Genomic DNA, 15164 nt, shown 5'->3' on the forward strand with positions numbered 1-15164 from the left:
TGCAATACGAATCTGGAATGATTGCTGAAATCACCAAAAGGGAATAGACGATGAAAAAAAGATAAGATGATAACTGATATGGACGTTCATTTGATAATGATGAGTTCACACAAATGGTCAATGAAAAAAGAAACATTCAGCAAAAAAAGGAAAAGTGATATTTAAGTAATTGCTGTTAATCAGCGATAAAAAGGAGAAGAAGAGCTTAAAGAGTCATTGGAATGTTGAGGAAATGGCAAAAGCTTCAAGGCAACCCGATTGTTTCATATTTAGAATCAGAATTGGACAGTTGAATTTACGGTTTTAAAATGTGCTTAAATAATGAAAGCAAAAAAAAGTGAAATTGAGAAAGTCAAATGTTTTCAGGGCAAGGTGAAAATACATTAAACTGAACTTTCACATCATACACATCTTACAGAATCATCTCACTTTCTTTGATGGAAGATGAAGATCGCCGGAAGATTGATTGATCTCTTTCTTTTCGTTGTATTTCTCCTCCATCACCATCATCTTCATCATCTTGGCCATCTTTACTTTTGCTTGTGTTACTGATGTTCCAATTAACTGGTTATAAGTTGCATTTAAATTAACTTGATAGCTGTTGATAGCCTCAAGTTAATATCGTACACAACACACACACACAAACACATTTCCTTATTGTGACGAAGTCGCATCTTTATCTTCTTTGGACCATCCAACTTCACCAACAGCCTCACCGTCAGCATCAACATGAGTAACATTTTTAAAATTAGCGTTAGCCATCAATTGGTCCAAAAAAATGGGGTAAGAGGTGGATCACAGTTATTTGGTTACACCAGAAAATGGTTGGACCATCTTTGTATAAAAGCAAATCGAAATTCAATTTGTATCAACAGTTATTCATTAACAATCAAGTGTTTTGGTTCAGTTTTTGTAAACATCAGTTGAATAAGGTAAACTTTTACACCATGAATCATTTACCCTTTCTCAACAGCCAATAACATTTGAGTTGAAAAAGGATTATCAAAGTGATCAAACTTTTGAATCATCAGCCATTTCCATTGTCTCCATAAGTGTCATTTTGTGTTTCAAGTAACTCATGTTGTTTATCTTCTCTCTTTCTTTCTTTCAACAGATTTAATCTTAATTTTTTCTTGGAATTTTATCCATCAAATAAACTTAGTGTACTATTCAAGATGTCTTTGTCTAATCGACGAACTGGATTATCCATCGCTTTCTTAGTTTTAGTTGTACTCCAATTGGTTCTTGTTAACTACTATGTTTCACAAGTTGAAGGTAGCCGAAGAAGGCTTCTTAAGATTAAGAAACTTGCCGCTTTAGCTCTCCTCATGAAACACTCAAAGAAAAAGAAGTTCGGAGTCTTACCAGTCCCAATCCCAATTCCGTAAGTAATCTTTCACTAATCCAATCATCGTCCCTCGCTAAATTGCCCAAATTTATAATCTTATATTTCTATTGAAAACAGTCTTCCCCTTGAATTGGAAGCTAAATCATGGCCCAAACAATCATGGCCCGCTCCATCATGGCCTGCACCATCATGGCCATCCGTACCTTCATGGGAACCATCATGGCCTTCACATGATAACTGGGGTGCCGCATCCTCATACCAACCAAGTGCCTCATACGGACCACAACCCGCTTCTTATGGAGCAGACTCTTACTCAGCTGGACCAGTAAACAATTACGGTGGTGCTCCATCAGGCTGGTAAATAGACCAATGTTGACAATACAAATTAGCTAACCAATTTAACCGTACAAAAACGCACAATTAGACCATTTTTTTGCATCAAGCTCCTCTCCTATTTAAAGTCCATTGTAATATATTTCACTTGTCTGTCTTGAAAAAACCTAAATCTGTAGTCATTTCGTTGATTGTCGAGGTTGAACAATCTCTTTTTTTGTGAAAACAACATCCTTACATGGATTTGTTTACTTTTAAAAAGCAATATTGTAATACAAACTCCTCGCTGGTATGCAATCAATAATGGAAACAATGTGAATTGACTATCTACTGTCCCTTGTTCAATTGTCACCCACCTTGAGTCCGAACCATGTCTTAATGTCGCCAAATAATTTAATTCTAAAAAAAACAAAAATCTTTTTTATTTTTAATGTAAAATAAAACTAAACATTAAACATAAATCAAAAGTAAATCATTTCATTTCAATATATTCCAATCACTTATGAATTTATGTGAAAGTTTTATATTTACATTTTAAAATCCCTATTCTATGCTTAAAATGAATAAATCATTCAACTTTCAGATTGTAACAGATATTAACCCGAATTTCGACTAGAAAATTAATCGATAACATTGTGAGAGATAGAAATAAAGTGATCTTTGAAACACGTTGTTTAATTGAAAGTTTTCGTTTATTTTTTAAAAAAAGGTTTCTGCTTTATGAACACATTTAAAATATAGACTGAACATTGAGATTTTTCAAAACCCCTTTACGCATCATTTTTACTCTCAATTATACATTGCTCTAGTCCTTGATCGCAAAAAACAGCGAAATTCATTTTCTATGTATAATATATATATATTTATATATAATTGGATAAGAAATTTACAATTTGTGAAGGAATCAAAGTGCGATTGTAATTGTTTTGTTTCAAATGAGCGAGAAAGGGATGAAACTTAAAAAAAGATGAAGAAACAAAAGATAGATTAAGATGTTGAAAGTGGCACCAAGAAAAATTCAACAAACTAGTTAATCATCCGATTAAGCGCAATAAAAGATGACAATAGTGACAATCAGGTTTACAGATGCACAAAGAAATTTTAATTGTGCAAAATTTTAAGCATTAAAATGATCAATGAAATGAAGATGATGGTGTTAATGACAACAATGAAGATGAAATGTTGGTGGTAATGTATGTGTGTTGTGAGTTGATTGTGAGTTAAGAATGACAATGATGAAATATACTACAAAAATTGTTATGGGAATCAGGAAAAAAAGGTTTGTTCATTTCTATGACAAATTAAGATTTGATGAATCGACAATAGTTCAACAGTAACATTTTTTTTATCATTGGTTAATTAATTTAGTTGTACATAGTTAATGAAAGCTTCAGATCGACAATTCTTTTCCTTCAATGGAATATTTGCCAGTTCTTTGATGGAAGCTTTTGACTTATGTTTTTTAAGTTTAATCAGCTTTGTGGTGATTGATGTTTTCATAGGATTGGTTAAAAGTCAATGAGCTTTAGTTGATGTGGGCGTCGTTGACGGGTTGACTGTAGTGTTGTTAGTGCTCTTGCTGCTAACAGAGCAACTTTTATTGTTATTATGGCTAGCTGATTTATTTGAATCAGAAACAGCTAAAGAGGCAAGGGAATCCTTAATTGCATGGTAAATGATGTTTTTAATTTGCAATTTATCTTCATGGTTAATATGTGAGTCCGATAGTTGACGAAATTCTTGAGTTAAATTGAAACATTGAGTAACATTTTCAGGTGAAACAAAATCTCCTGCCACTTTGATGCAACTTTGTAAATTGCGGACTTGATGTGGAGCCCCGGCAGGTATGAAAACAGCGTCACCTAAACACTGGGCAATGGCATAACCTTCAACACCATATTCCGATTTTAGGCGAGCTCTGAGGGTAGAGTCAAGATACCAAGATTGATCATGGATTGGATCGTGATGGGCACCCAATTCAACGCCACGTTCTTTGGCAATTTTATTCAAAAGATCTCGGATAGCATCGGCGTTTTTGGCTTCATAAATATGCCAAAGTGCACCTAATTTATTTCCTTTCTCTCGACATCTTTTCTTCATCTCTTCATCACAGCCACCCTCATCAAGAGCTTTCAATGCTATTTCTTGGAAATCTTCAGACTTAGATCCACCTTTGGGAACGCCGACATAAACCATGATATTGACAGCATCAGAGATGTCGAGATGAAGGTTGGTTGTTCCTTTATCTTGAAGAAGAGCAGATCCATAAGCATTATACATTTTTGGGCCCAGATCAGGACGAACAAAACATTCTGGTAATCGTCCGGCAAGGTTTAAACAGCCGTCACGCCGTGTATACTCAGGAAGTGGTAAACACTCCATTAGATCAGCATAATGATCTGGTAATAGATCACTAAAATCATCTCCAGGAGGCCAATCTTTTAATTTCAAGGTCATGAAATCTCCATCTTCTCCTTTCATTCGTTTATTTAGATTTTCAAATCCATCCCAAAATTTTTTCATGGGAAGCTTTGGTAAAACATGACCAGTTTTACAGTTGACCAAATCATTTTTAGAGTCCCCAAAGCTTTTATTGAACTCTTCTGGACTCCATAGAGTAGGATCTAAAAGTTTGCTTACACCATTGACAAGAACAGGCTAAAAATAGAAAGGAAAAACAAGAATTTAAATATTAATATCCTGATAAAAAAGATGCTTGAGGAAATTGAATTGCAAATGACTATAATGTAAACTAAATACAATCTAATTTCAACTTTCTTCTTTCATCATTTTCTTTTCACCCGAAAGGGTTCGAGAAAGAAAGTTATTTATCAAAAAAGAGAAAGAAAGACATCATCATCAGAAGCATTATCTTCTAATGGATGATAGATGGTTGAATACATCAATTGCTGAAAGAGGAGAGAGACAAGAAAATAAAGAGCAGAAGCCTGATAATCATAAGGAAGTTCAATATGAACCATTTGAAATAGAGAGAGAGAAAAGAAAGAGATGAGAAATGGGGAAAAGAAAAAAGTCAAAATAAGAAAAACTAACCTGTCCTCGTTTCCATTGCTCCTGAAATAGCTTTAAATTATCAGATAACTTTGGATCTTGCAATACGAGTAATCTTCCTGAGCAAAGCCATGTATGAGGTATGTTTGGGAATAATTTTTTTGTTTCTTCGACACTGCATGACCTGGACGGTGCGCTGACGATACCACGTTTAGGTATGAAAAGTCGTCTATAATGCTCTAATCGCTTGGCCTCATCTTTTGGCAATGATGAAGAATTAATGGTTAATTTAATGGACTCGGTTTTATTAGTTGCAACTGTTGTATTAGATGCAGCTGAACTGGAAGTGGTTGTTGTGGATGTTGATCCAGTTGTTGTGGTTGAAGTTGATGATGACAAGTTACTTGATGTTTTATCATCACATTCATCTTTCTTTGTTTTCTTTTTCACTCGGATATCTTCAGGTTCACCTTCATCTGATGTAGTCTCATCGTTTTCATCATCTTCTTCCTCATTATCTTCGCCCTCTTCTGCATCATTACCATCATTCTCATTATTGTCCGCATCTTGTGAGCCCTTCTTCTTTCTTTTTTTCGAGCCCTTGCCTTTCTTTGATGTTGGCCTTATCAAAAGTTCCCGTAAAGTTGAAAAATTGTGTTCATCAGTTTCTTCCTTCGACTTTTCCTCTGCATCAGATTTACCAGCAGATGAGCCATCATTTGGAGCCGACTGAGAATCTTTACCTGCTTCATCCGAGCCTATCTTACTAGATGATAAAGCAACGTCAGCTAACCAACTCAAAGGTGATGATCCACTTTCAGATGAAAATCCAGTGAGAGTGCTGTTTTCTGAATCTTTAGAAATAACAGCGTCTGATTTAGAATCGCCTTTTACTCCTCCATTAAGAATATCACCTTTCTTGCCATTACTGGATTCCATTTTATCACGTAACGCTTTTACATCAGGCATTTTAATGGATAGTCCATTGGCACAAACAATTGAGCTTGTGTCACAACCACAATGTGCAGGAATTGAATAAATCTTTCTGATCATATGCAACATTTTTCCAACATCGTTGAGGGCTGTAGAAGCTATTATCTGAGTCATCATAAGTTTATCCTGCTCGTGGGGTTGTCGATTAGTGCAGAGTAGCCACTGGTATTCATCTCGATCTCTTGGTGGATTAACTTCTTCTTTAACTGCTCCAGTTTTACGAGCTTTGTAACAATCAATACAAATCACAAAACCACATTTGTGACACACCCAATGGATATTAAAAAGGGTAGTCTCACATACATCACACATTTCACGAACACCTTGTACTACTCGTTTCCATGTTATAGTCTTGTCTTTGCCCATATGCATTTTTAAAGCTTGTTGTTCTTGTTTAACAAGATCACAAAACTGATCTCCGACGTGTTTAATCAAAAATTTGGACGTTTCCATATCAAGATCACTACAAGATTCTTCTGGTGGTAACCACAATTTGCAATCCAAATTACTAGCATCTTGAGGTTCAGAGAAACCTGAATCTGTTACAACACCATTTTTGCCGTATTTAAGCTTTCGAAAGGCATAAAAACGGCAAAAAATATTAGGCATCTTTTTGTTTCGTTGATTTGGTGTCATACGGCATTCACGACATTTGGGTAATCGAGGGGCAATATCATAACAAGATCCATCTTGGAGAAAGGGTTGACCAGTTTTTTTCAAAACTTCAACGCTTGTTGGTCTTAAAACAAGAGATCCTTCTTTAGATGACTTCTTTTTACTTTCTTTTTCTCGAAATGAATCTTTATTACCATTGGACTCTTTTGATTCTTTCGATTCTTTTGGCTCCTTTGGCTCTTTAGGTTCTTTAGGTTCTTTCGGTTCTTTTAGCTCTTTGGATTCTTTAGATCCTCTAGTCGAACTTTTGGGTTTACGACCTCGGCGAGCATTGATCTTGCTTTCTTTAGTTTTCCTTCTCCTTTCTCTCTCATCTTTAGACCATTTGTAGTCATCTTTTTTATTTTCACTGCCACTCCCACTATTACTCCCACCAGAACCTTTATGCCGTTTACTTGTATTTCGGGATGTGATACGTTTTTTAATTAAACCACTTTTAGAGCTTTTTGATTTTTCAGGAGCTGAAGAGTTACTTTTGTCGCCATTGAAATCAAAATCCGAGACGGAACTGGTTTCATCGCCATCTTCATCACTTGATGGTTCTTTTTTAGATCTTTTCTTGTTTTTTTCTTCACGTGAGATCTTACGTTTAACACGAGGGGATGATGATGCTGACGCATCAGAATGTTGATCACTTTTAATCTGAGAACTTGGCTTGATCTTATGATGATGTGACTGCTGTGATTTATGAATAGATGGTGAGGGCTGGAAAGATAAAAGAGATATAATCAATATTTTAAATGAAAAAAAGTGTCATGTCATATAAATCAATAAGAAAACAGACGTTGAAAGTGAATATAAATTGTGCGATGAAAGGATACACTTACAAGGGGTAGTGGGTCAATAAATATCATAACCATTATAACTACTGATTAGTTTAAGAACTGGTTTTTAATAAAAAAATTAAAAAAATAAAATATTTGTTAAATTAAGATGAATATTGAATATTCATAATTTGATTGAATCTCATAAGCAAAAGGTAAACGTTGTATAAGATGCGATTAAACTTTTATTCAGCAGATGGCTCTTATAAAAATGGAGATTTGTGATCAATAAAGATTGGTGAAAGAAACTGATTAGTTGATTACAATAAGCTTTGTTCGTAAATTAAAAAGCTAAATGACTATCAGTTTGATAACAATGTACAATGACCTTGTGCAAAGGAATAACAAATCAAAGTAATTAGTGACAACATTTTCACTCGAGTCAACAACGCGATAAGCCTTAATCTGTGAAAAATTGTCTCAATGGAGATTTAACTCAAGTAATTTGGATTCACATTAACGAATCACTGACAATATAAAGATTTTCAGCTAATAAAATAATAAACATGACTATCAAATTCAAAGCGAATGATAAAAGGTTTAACAATCAGGACCAAAATTAAATCGCACAAGATTGATCTTTTTTATTTAAGATCGACCCCTGAATTGTATAAGAAAAGCTTTTCTAATGTGTCATTGTTTACAAAAATTTTTGATAATTTTTTATTTTAATTCCCAAGGATTGTGATAAACTAGATTTTAAATTTTGTGTCATAGACAAGTGGATTATACAGTTATGGATTGATGGGAAAATATAAGTGTTTAGATTATAGCTGTTGGTTTAAGCAGTTGGTGAAATTACCCAAACCTGTGATTCAAGTAATCAAACTAAATTGAGTCTGTTGTATTTGCTAATCTTTGAAATCTCTCGCAAATCTATCAACTTTTCTGGTTTGATTATAGAAGAATCATGTCTTGTAGCATTTACTTGCTTGAGGTATTGTTACATTCTGCATTTGACATGATGGTGATGAATTTGACATCTTTTCCGAAAAAATAGTAAAAATCAAGTAGTGTACACTCGGTAGAAGATAGTTAAAAGTTGATGACCACTAATCTGAAAGCTATTTGTTTTGACATCACGAAGTAACTGTTAACATACATCTCAATAATCGTAACAGAAAAATTACTGGAAGCTCAGAAGATGAGTATTGTAAATACTTTTACTTTTAGTCTATTTTAGCGAAAAAAATATGATATTACTAATTGTTTCGTTATTGATTTATATTATTTATTTTCATCTTTAATGATAATCTTACCTGTTTGCATCTTTCTTCCTCTTTGACTGAATTGGAGGTGAGATTATTCAAGGTGTTATTCACACTTAGTGCAGATGATGTAGACTGATTTGAATTACTTTCAACTTCAGCCTCAGAATGCCTTTGTAACCATGCTTTCTTCAGTTTAGGGTGAAACTTTGATGGTGTACTTGGTTCATTGGAGGTAACCGTTGTTGGAGATTCACGCACAGTTGTGACTGGCGTTGAAATAGTGATTGAAGTAGTTGACCCTGATTGGGTTGATGGTGTTGAGGTTGCCGGTGTTACTGGGCTTGAATTGGAGAATACAGTGGATGTATTGAGTGATGGAGGTGGTAACATGGTCGATGTTATGGTCATTGGTGTTTCAATTGTACTTTTACTTGAATTGAATGTTGGTTGAATTTTATGATCACCAAAATCATGCTCGAAATGATTATTCAGAGGAGATTTCTTATTCTCATTCACCGGATATACATTCTTTTCTTCTTTAATCAAAATAATGGGTTGTGCATTGGATAAAGGTGAAGTCTGGTGAACAAATTCAGTTGGAGAAGCTGCTAATCTTCCCATAGATTTACCATTTCCACTTCTATTATTAACATTATCTTCCTCCTCTTTCTTTATCTTTTTAGTTACATCATAAATTTCTTTATGCATTCCTTTACGTTTTCCTTGTTCGTATTCAATTGAATCTTTGGTAGAGATGGTCATTGAAGGTGACACACTTAATCCCTTTTTGTCCGATGTTACTGGTAACCCATGAATTATACTTCCTGAGGAACCATTGGAAACTGGTGGACCAGTCATTGGACCCAACGGTGTCTTGTTGTTTGTTAAACTAATTGGATGGGATGAGGATTGACCATGATGAGAATGTGTGGAAAGATGATGGTTTGATTGTCCCATCATTGGATGAATGTTAGATGGTAGATAACCACTGGGAAGATTACCAGGGACTAGGCGAGTACCATTATTGGAAGCGTTTGCGCCTGACTTTACAATGGTTCCAGTAGGTGAGATGGAAGTTAACGGGCTGGTGGTTATTGTTAAAGTTGTTGCAGCGGAAGCTGGTGATATGGTGATTGTATTATTGCCTGAGAAAGAAGGAATTGACGAACTTCCTTTCCCTGAATGGTGAGAGTGAGCTTGATGGGTATCAAGGTTAATCGTTTCTGCACTCATCCGTACATCAGAATTAACTTTAAATGAATTCATGTTCATCGCCTTGTTATTACCACCAGCGAGATGATCATTAGGACCTTTTAATTGACCATCAAAAGAGTTTGAAGGATGAGTCAGGTTATATGGCATATTGGGTCCTGATGTCCGTGATCGAGATACTTCATAACCCATAACGTGTGGAGAAACTGATTGGCCCGAGCTCATGTTGTATCTTGAGGGTGACAAGCCCTTCATGTAATGAGGATACATGCCACCTCCTGGGCCACCAGACATTACTCCAGCATTGGAAATTGGAGTAAAGTGTTGCTGTTGCTTTGATGTATCCATGTTGGGCCCGTTAATTGAATATCTATCACTTGAATTAATTAAATTTGATTTATGCTCCTCAGCTTTGAATTGTGAGTGTTTCATATAGCTAGGAGTATGTGATCCTTGGAGATGTTGTCCTTTAGACGAAACGTTACTGTTGGAATTGACACTGTTAAGATTATTGCGTACTTTTACTTCCGATTTGACAAGATTTTGAGGTTGATCTTGGGAAGAAGGTAGTGAAGAAGATGAACTTGTGAGATTTGTAAGGCTGGGGTGGTTTGCCGCTGAAGATGAGGATGAATTTGTAGATGATGGAAGGACGACTGGCTGATGAGATTGAACATTGGACGATGAAAGTTGAGGTGTATTACTTCGACTAGTAGCCAAGCCAGGCGATGAGCTTTGGTGGGCTGGAGGAGCTGACATGAGTGGTACTCCTGAAAGCTGAGTTTGCTGAGAAAAGAGACTTGAACTATGTGGTGGACCAGATGGTTGTCCCTGTTGACCGCTTTGTAAAGAAGAAGTAGACGAAGAGGAAGATTGTGATCCTGAATTGTGATATAAAGGACTTATCCTATCAACAGAATTAAATTGATGGGCAACCTTTCCACTTAAATGTTTTGACGAGGAAGCTGATGAAGGTCGCCCTAATGGTGTACCCGTATTACGACCCAAAGGAGTTCCTGATCGATCTATTAAAGGTGAAGGTTCACGCTTCTCTGGTCCAGAAATTATAGAACTACTGGAACCACCAGAATGAGCAGGTGGTGGTGGTCGAGATGGACTGGGTCCACTTGGTGGTCTACCCAAAGAGTTTCCCATAGGCGAGAAACAATTGCGTGAATTTGGTGCACTAGGATTGGAAATATTTGTTGAACTATTTAATTTTCCCACAGCTAAATGAGGCGGTGGTAATGATGGTGGTGGTGGTGGATGAGGTGGCGGAGTATCTTTCATTCCACTTGACCGTGGAGGTGGTGGAGGATAACCATAAGGTGTATAACCATATGGTCCGAGATTCTCACTATTGGCACGATGATTGGGTCCAAGTTTTGAAGCATCAGATCGTGATCCGACCGAGTTAACACTATTACTTCCATTATTATTATCTCTTGGATTGTTGGTGTTATTGTTGCTATTACTGTTGGTGTTGTTGTTGGTATTCACTGGACTAGCATTGGTCTTTTTACTCGTTGTCGATAAAGATGGTGATGATGAATTTTCACGCATTAAACTACTAATTTTTGCATCATAATGAGCCAGTAATCTAGATCCATTGACACTCATATTATTTACAAATTGTAATTGACTTGGATTAATTTGTCCTGGACCAATCGGACCATGATGACTCTGAAGATGAAGAGGTAGTGCACCAGGATGACCTGGTTGGTGAGATTGAGACCCTTTACCTTGTGAGGGACTTCCACCATCTGCAAATGATAATTACAGAGATAAAAAAAAGATTCATTAATGTTGAATTTGAAAAGATAAAGAGAGCAATTTTTTTCCAACGGAAGTCATTTCAGATAAACTGAACATTATAATGACAATAATGAAACTTGCTTTTGAGTTTTGCTAGTTTCATGAATTTCCTCGCAACTCTTTCATTCAGCCAGCTAAACGATTAAATCTCTGATTAATCAAGATTGCAATTGAAAACTGAATCAGCTCAACACTGGCCTTCAATAACCTTGAGCAAGAATAAACCATCAGAATCAAGAAAATAATGACCATTTTCATCCTCTTTTTATCTAAAAAGATCTGATGAGAATGATGATACAAGACAAGCTGAATAAGGAGAAAATCACTTCCTCGAGTCACAAATAATTCAAAACTGTCTTCCATTTTGTCTATTAGTTGGTTAAATTTTTTTCTACTTTCTAATCTTTTTCTTTTCTATTCCAGAAGCTTACAAAAAAGGAAAAGAAAAGAAAAGGTCAGTAGAAAGATGGAAGAAAGAATAAAAATGAACCTTTTCTGAACAGGATTACCAGAAAAACGAACAAGAAGTAGATACAAGTGTAATCGATTTTTCTTCATCTTCCCAGATCTATACATAAATTTATATTAAAGCTCAAGGGAGACAACATTCAGTGAGATGGTGAAGAGGATGAAGATGAGAAAGACTATCATTAGAGATTGTCGTAATAACATGATTTTATCTCTTTCTCTCTCCCTTTGTAACTCAATTCCAACTGATGTTTCAATTAGGATGAGACATCATATGATACGTTGTGAGTTATATACGTCTCTAGTTTTCAAATGTCATTTGTTATTTTAAACTTTAATTCATTTTATCTAATTAAAGATTTCCGTTTGAATAGTAAAAAAGATTGACTGTATACCTGAAGATACTCCTGATCTAGGAACACCCCATGATGGTGCATGGATAAGATGTAATGGGTGTTGAGGTCCGTTGGGTGAATGTGATTGTTGTTGACTAAGTACACTAAATTGTTGTGCTGCAGCAGCTGCATGAAGATGAGAAAGATTGGATTCCGAGGATCGATAATCAACTTTATTTCCTGATCGAGATTGTTGCTGGGATTTAGGTGTTTGCGGTGTTTGCTGTTGGTGATGCCGTTGCTCCAAGTTTCGTATTAAACGTGCGTCCGAATGGACCATGTTATTACTATTACTATTATTATTATTGTTATTGTTATTGTTATTACTATTGTTGTTGTTGCTGTTATTATTATTATTATTAACATTATTATTATTAGGTTGATGACTTGATGTTGCACTGGAGCTTGACCTTGATGAACAATTGCTGGAATTTGCAGATTTAGATTCTCCACTTTCTTTCTCAGCATCACCATTAAACATTGGAATATATGATCTAGGTAATGAATTGTTTCCGCTGGAAGAAACTGCTGGTTGAGATTGTTGCTGTGAACGTACAGGTGATTGAGGAGGAGGTGGATGATTGGGATTACCGCTGTTTCCTTTACCCATTTGTGGCCATCCTGTAGTCACCGCTCTTTGCTATAAGAGAGAGAGAGAAACAAGTAAAGTTAGAAAATTTCATTTCTTTTCTTAAAACAAAATTGCTCAAAATAATGATACTCAATGTTTATGGAATTGAAGAAATGAAGCTTTTTATTGCATGAAGAAAAACGGTGAAATACTCATCATGAACATTATGGATTTTATATCCAATATTTACTCATTCATTTAATTGCAACCTTTTCATTACTCAATATTTCTCATCGAACAAAACTCTAGTTTAACTTTTTTTTCTTTCTTTCTTCTTTTTCTATTTATACTACAATAGGTTAACTTTACTTTCAACCGTACATTTAATGTGTGAGAATTGTTAAACCCTGAGAATTCAAATGAGAAATTCAACAATTACAAGCAACTGGAAACTCGTGGAATTTCAATTATACCTGGATTCATTTTGTTCAGCCTGACAACAGGTTGATGGTGAAACATTTCAAGGAAGATGAAAGAGGAAGGAAAAAAGGCAAATAAAGACACAAAAAAAGCCAAGAACAAGGAAAGATTAAGTCAACATTTTATGAGAAAAACGTTGTAACCACACCTTTTCATTCATAGCGTGACAAACTTTCTTTTCTTGACTGCTCATTGTTATGATTTACCTGATGCTTTTCATGATTACTACGACGACTAAAAGGACATTAAAAACAACAACAAAATAACAAAAAATGCCTATCAAGATGTAGTCAGGTTGTATCGCAAAATGGTCAAAAAAGCAGAGATTGGATAAAACGAGAAAACAGGCGAAACTGGAAAGGCAAGATTGCAAGGAAATATGGTAAAGAAAAGAAAGTAAAACAGGGAGGAAAGAAAGAGAAAGAGACAGTAAATTGTATTCTCTGAGCCCTGGGCAGGTCATAGGATAGGTTCAAGGACGAACAAAGGTCATCGAAGACCTTGAGAAAAAATTGAGCGAAACAGAAGTGAGGGTAAAAAATGGCTTTGGTTTGGCTTCAAGATGGTTTAAAAAAGAAGGTCAAAGGCTAAATCTTAAATAGATGATGATAGAGAAGAAAGAGATGAGGAGGAGAGAGAGAGAAGAAAGTGGTTATTTTCACAGACAGAAGAAAAGAAAGCTTAAAAGAGGAATGGTTCGAAGAATGTAACAAAAACTTGCTTTTTTTGGGTTAACTCTGTCTTCCTTTTTTCACTGTTTTCACTCTTTTCAATTGTTTGATTTATATTTACCTCGCCTTATTGAAAACACGTCTAACTGTATTTTATTTCTGGTCACTGTTTAATCATTCAATCAATTTTTTGAGTTACATTTTTTGATGAGCACAATTTTGTCCAAAATGATTGACATGATTATGGGCAGATGGAAATTTGAATATTCCTTCAATGTTACCATTTATTGTTGTTGTTAAACAATGAATTCATTTGCAGCATTTTTTGTGTAACACTCAACATTACAATTCATAAAATTAATTTCCTGATGAAACTCAAGCAAATATTTTCAAGTCATGTTTCCAGTCAACTTTCAACTCAATAACTGACCTTTCTCATAAACTTTAACCTTCCAATCTTTAACAGCCTTGACCCAAGGCTGCTTGCAACAATGTGTTAAAGCGAACCAGAAAAGAACCAGAAAAAAACCGAAAATAAAGGTTTACAGAAAAATGGTAAAAAGTGGCTTTTTGAGCAAACTCAACTTTTCAATTGAAAAATATTGAAGAAATGTTTGCTTTTTTTGCCTTACGAAATGAGTGATTCAGTTGAAACATTCATCGTTTGTTCAATCCATTCATTGAATATTTGCATGTAAATTGAAACTTATTTTGAGCATCAGATTAGAATTGAAATGAACATAGTTGAACATACCTTTTGATTAGCAAGTCGCAAAGATTCCACGAAATGTTGATCAACAGCTTCACGCTGTTTCTTTTCCTTTTCTGCTCTTTCTTTCAAAAATTTATCCCTTTCTTTTGATTCTCTATCTTTTGCTTCTCTTTCCAATCTTTCTCTCATTTTGTCTTCAAGTTTCCTGTTGATTGGCACAGTGCACAAAAAAGGAACCATTTAATTGTCATCATTGTTGATCCAGGTAACAAAGGTAAACATTGAATGGTGAAAGGAAGAAAAGAAGAAACAATAAGTTTTCAAATAAACAATGAGTCTGTCTATTTTTTTTGTCTTCATTTAACATCCAACAAATACTCTGATTGCTTCAAGTGACTTTTACACAATCTGATTTAATTCAATCAAATAGTTTAATCAATGTTT

The 15164-nt window shown here is 35.1% G+C and overlaps 2 protein-coding genes and 1 long non-coding RNA gene across 6 annotated transcripts in view; 2 read left to right on the top strand and 1 right to left on the bottom strand.

Annotated features, from left to right (window-relative positions):
• Nucleotides 1-880: 880 nt before the first annotated feature.
• On the top strand, nt 881-2180 carry LOC107371641 (uncharacterized). Its single transcript, XM_015939786.3, has 3 exons — nt 881-932; nt 1115-1384; nt 1466-2180. Exons 2-3 carry the CDS (start codon nt 1176-1178, stop codon nt 1707-1709), a joined length of 453 nt encoding a protein of 150 aa, XP_015795272.1. The 5' UTR covers nt 881-932; nt 1115-1175; the 3' UTR covers nt 1710-2180.
• A 580-nt stretch (nt 2181-2760) lies between these two features.
• The window catches only part of Kdm3 (Lysine demethylase 3), a 48711-nt gene continuing 36307 nt past the window's right edge, over nt 2761-15164 (bottom strand). For all 4 annotated transcript variants that reach the window (XM_089269525.1, XM_089269523.1, XM_089269524.1 and 1 more), the window contains 5 exons: nt 14763-14925; nt 12287-12926; nt 8445-11371; nt 4736-7066; nt 2761-4339 (listed from right to left, as the gene is read on the bottom strand). In XM_089269525.1, coding sequence (XP_089125651.1) covers nt 3197-4339; nt 4736-7066; nt 8445-11371; nt 12287-12926; nt 14763-14925 — 7204 coding nt within the window. In that variant the 3' untranslated portion in view covers nt 2761-3196. The remainder of the gene's footprint in view (nt 4340-4735; nt 7067-8444; nt 11372-12286; nt 12927-14762; nt 14926-15164) is intronic.
• LOC149093223 (uncharacterized) lies at nt 12813-14387 on the top strand. Its single transcript, XR_016200075.1, has 2 exons — nt 12813-12949; nt 13216-14387. It is a non-coding gene; the product is annotated as an uncharacterized LOC149093223 (long non-coding RNA).

Source organism: Tetranychus urticae, chromosome 3 (assembly GCF_039701765.1).
Source record: "Tetranychus urticae isolate SD_2017Ah chromosome 3, NJAU_TeUrti_SD_1.0, whole genome shotgun sequence".
Classification (NCBI taxonomy): Eukaryota; Metazoa; Arthropoda; class Arachnida; order Trombidiformes; family Tetranychidae; genus Tetranychus; species Tetranychus urticae.

What these genes read in the sequence shown, in the direction of transcription:
- LOC107371641 (XM_015939786.3), top strand. Translation starts at nt 1,176, where the DNA reads ATGTCTTTGTCTAATCGACGAACTGGATTATCCATCGCTTTCTTAGTT. An exon ending in CCAGTCCCAATCCCAATTCC is followed by an intron (nt 1,385 to 1,465) that starts GTAAGTAATCTT and finishes TATTGAAAACAG; the next exon opens with TCTTCCCCTTGAATTGGAAG.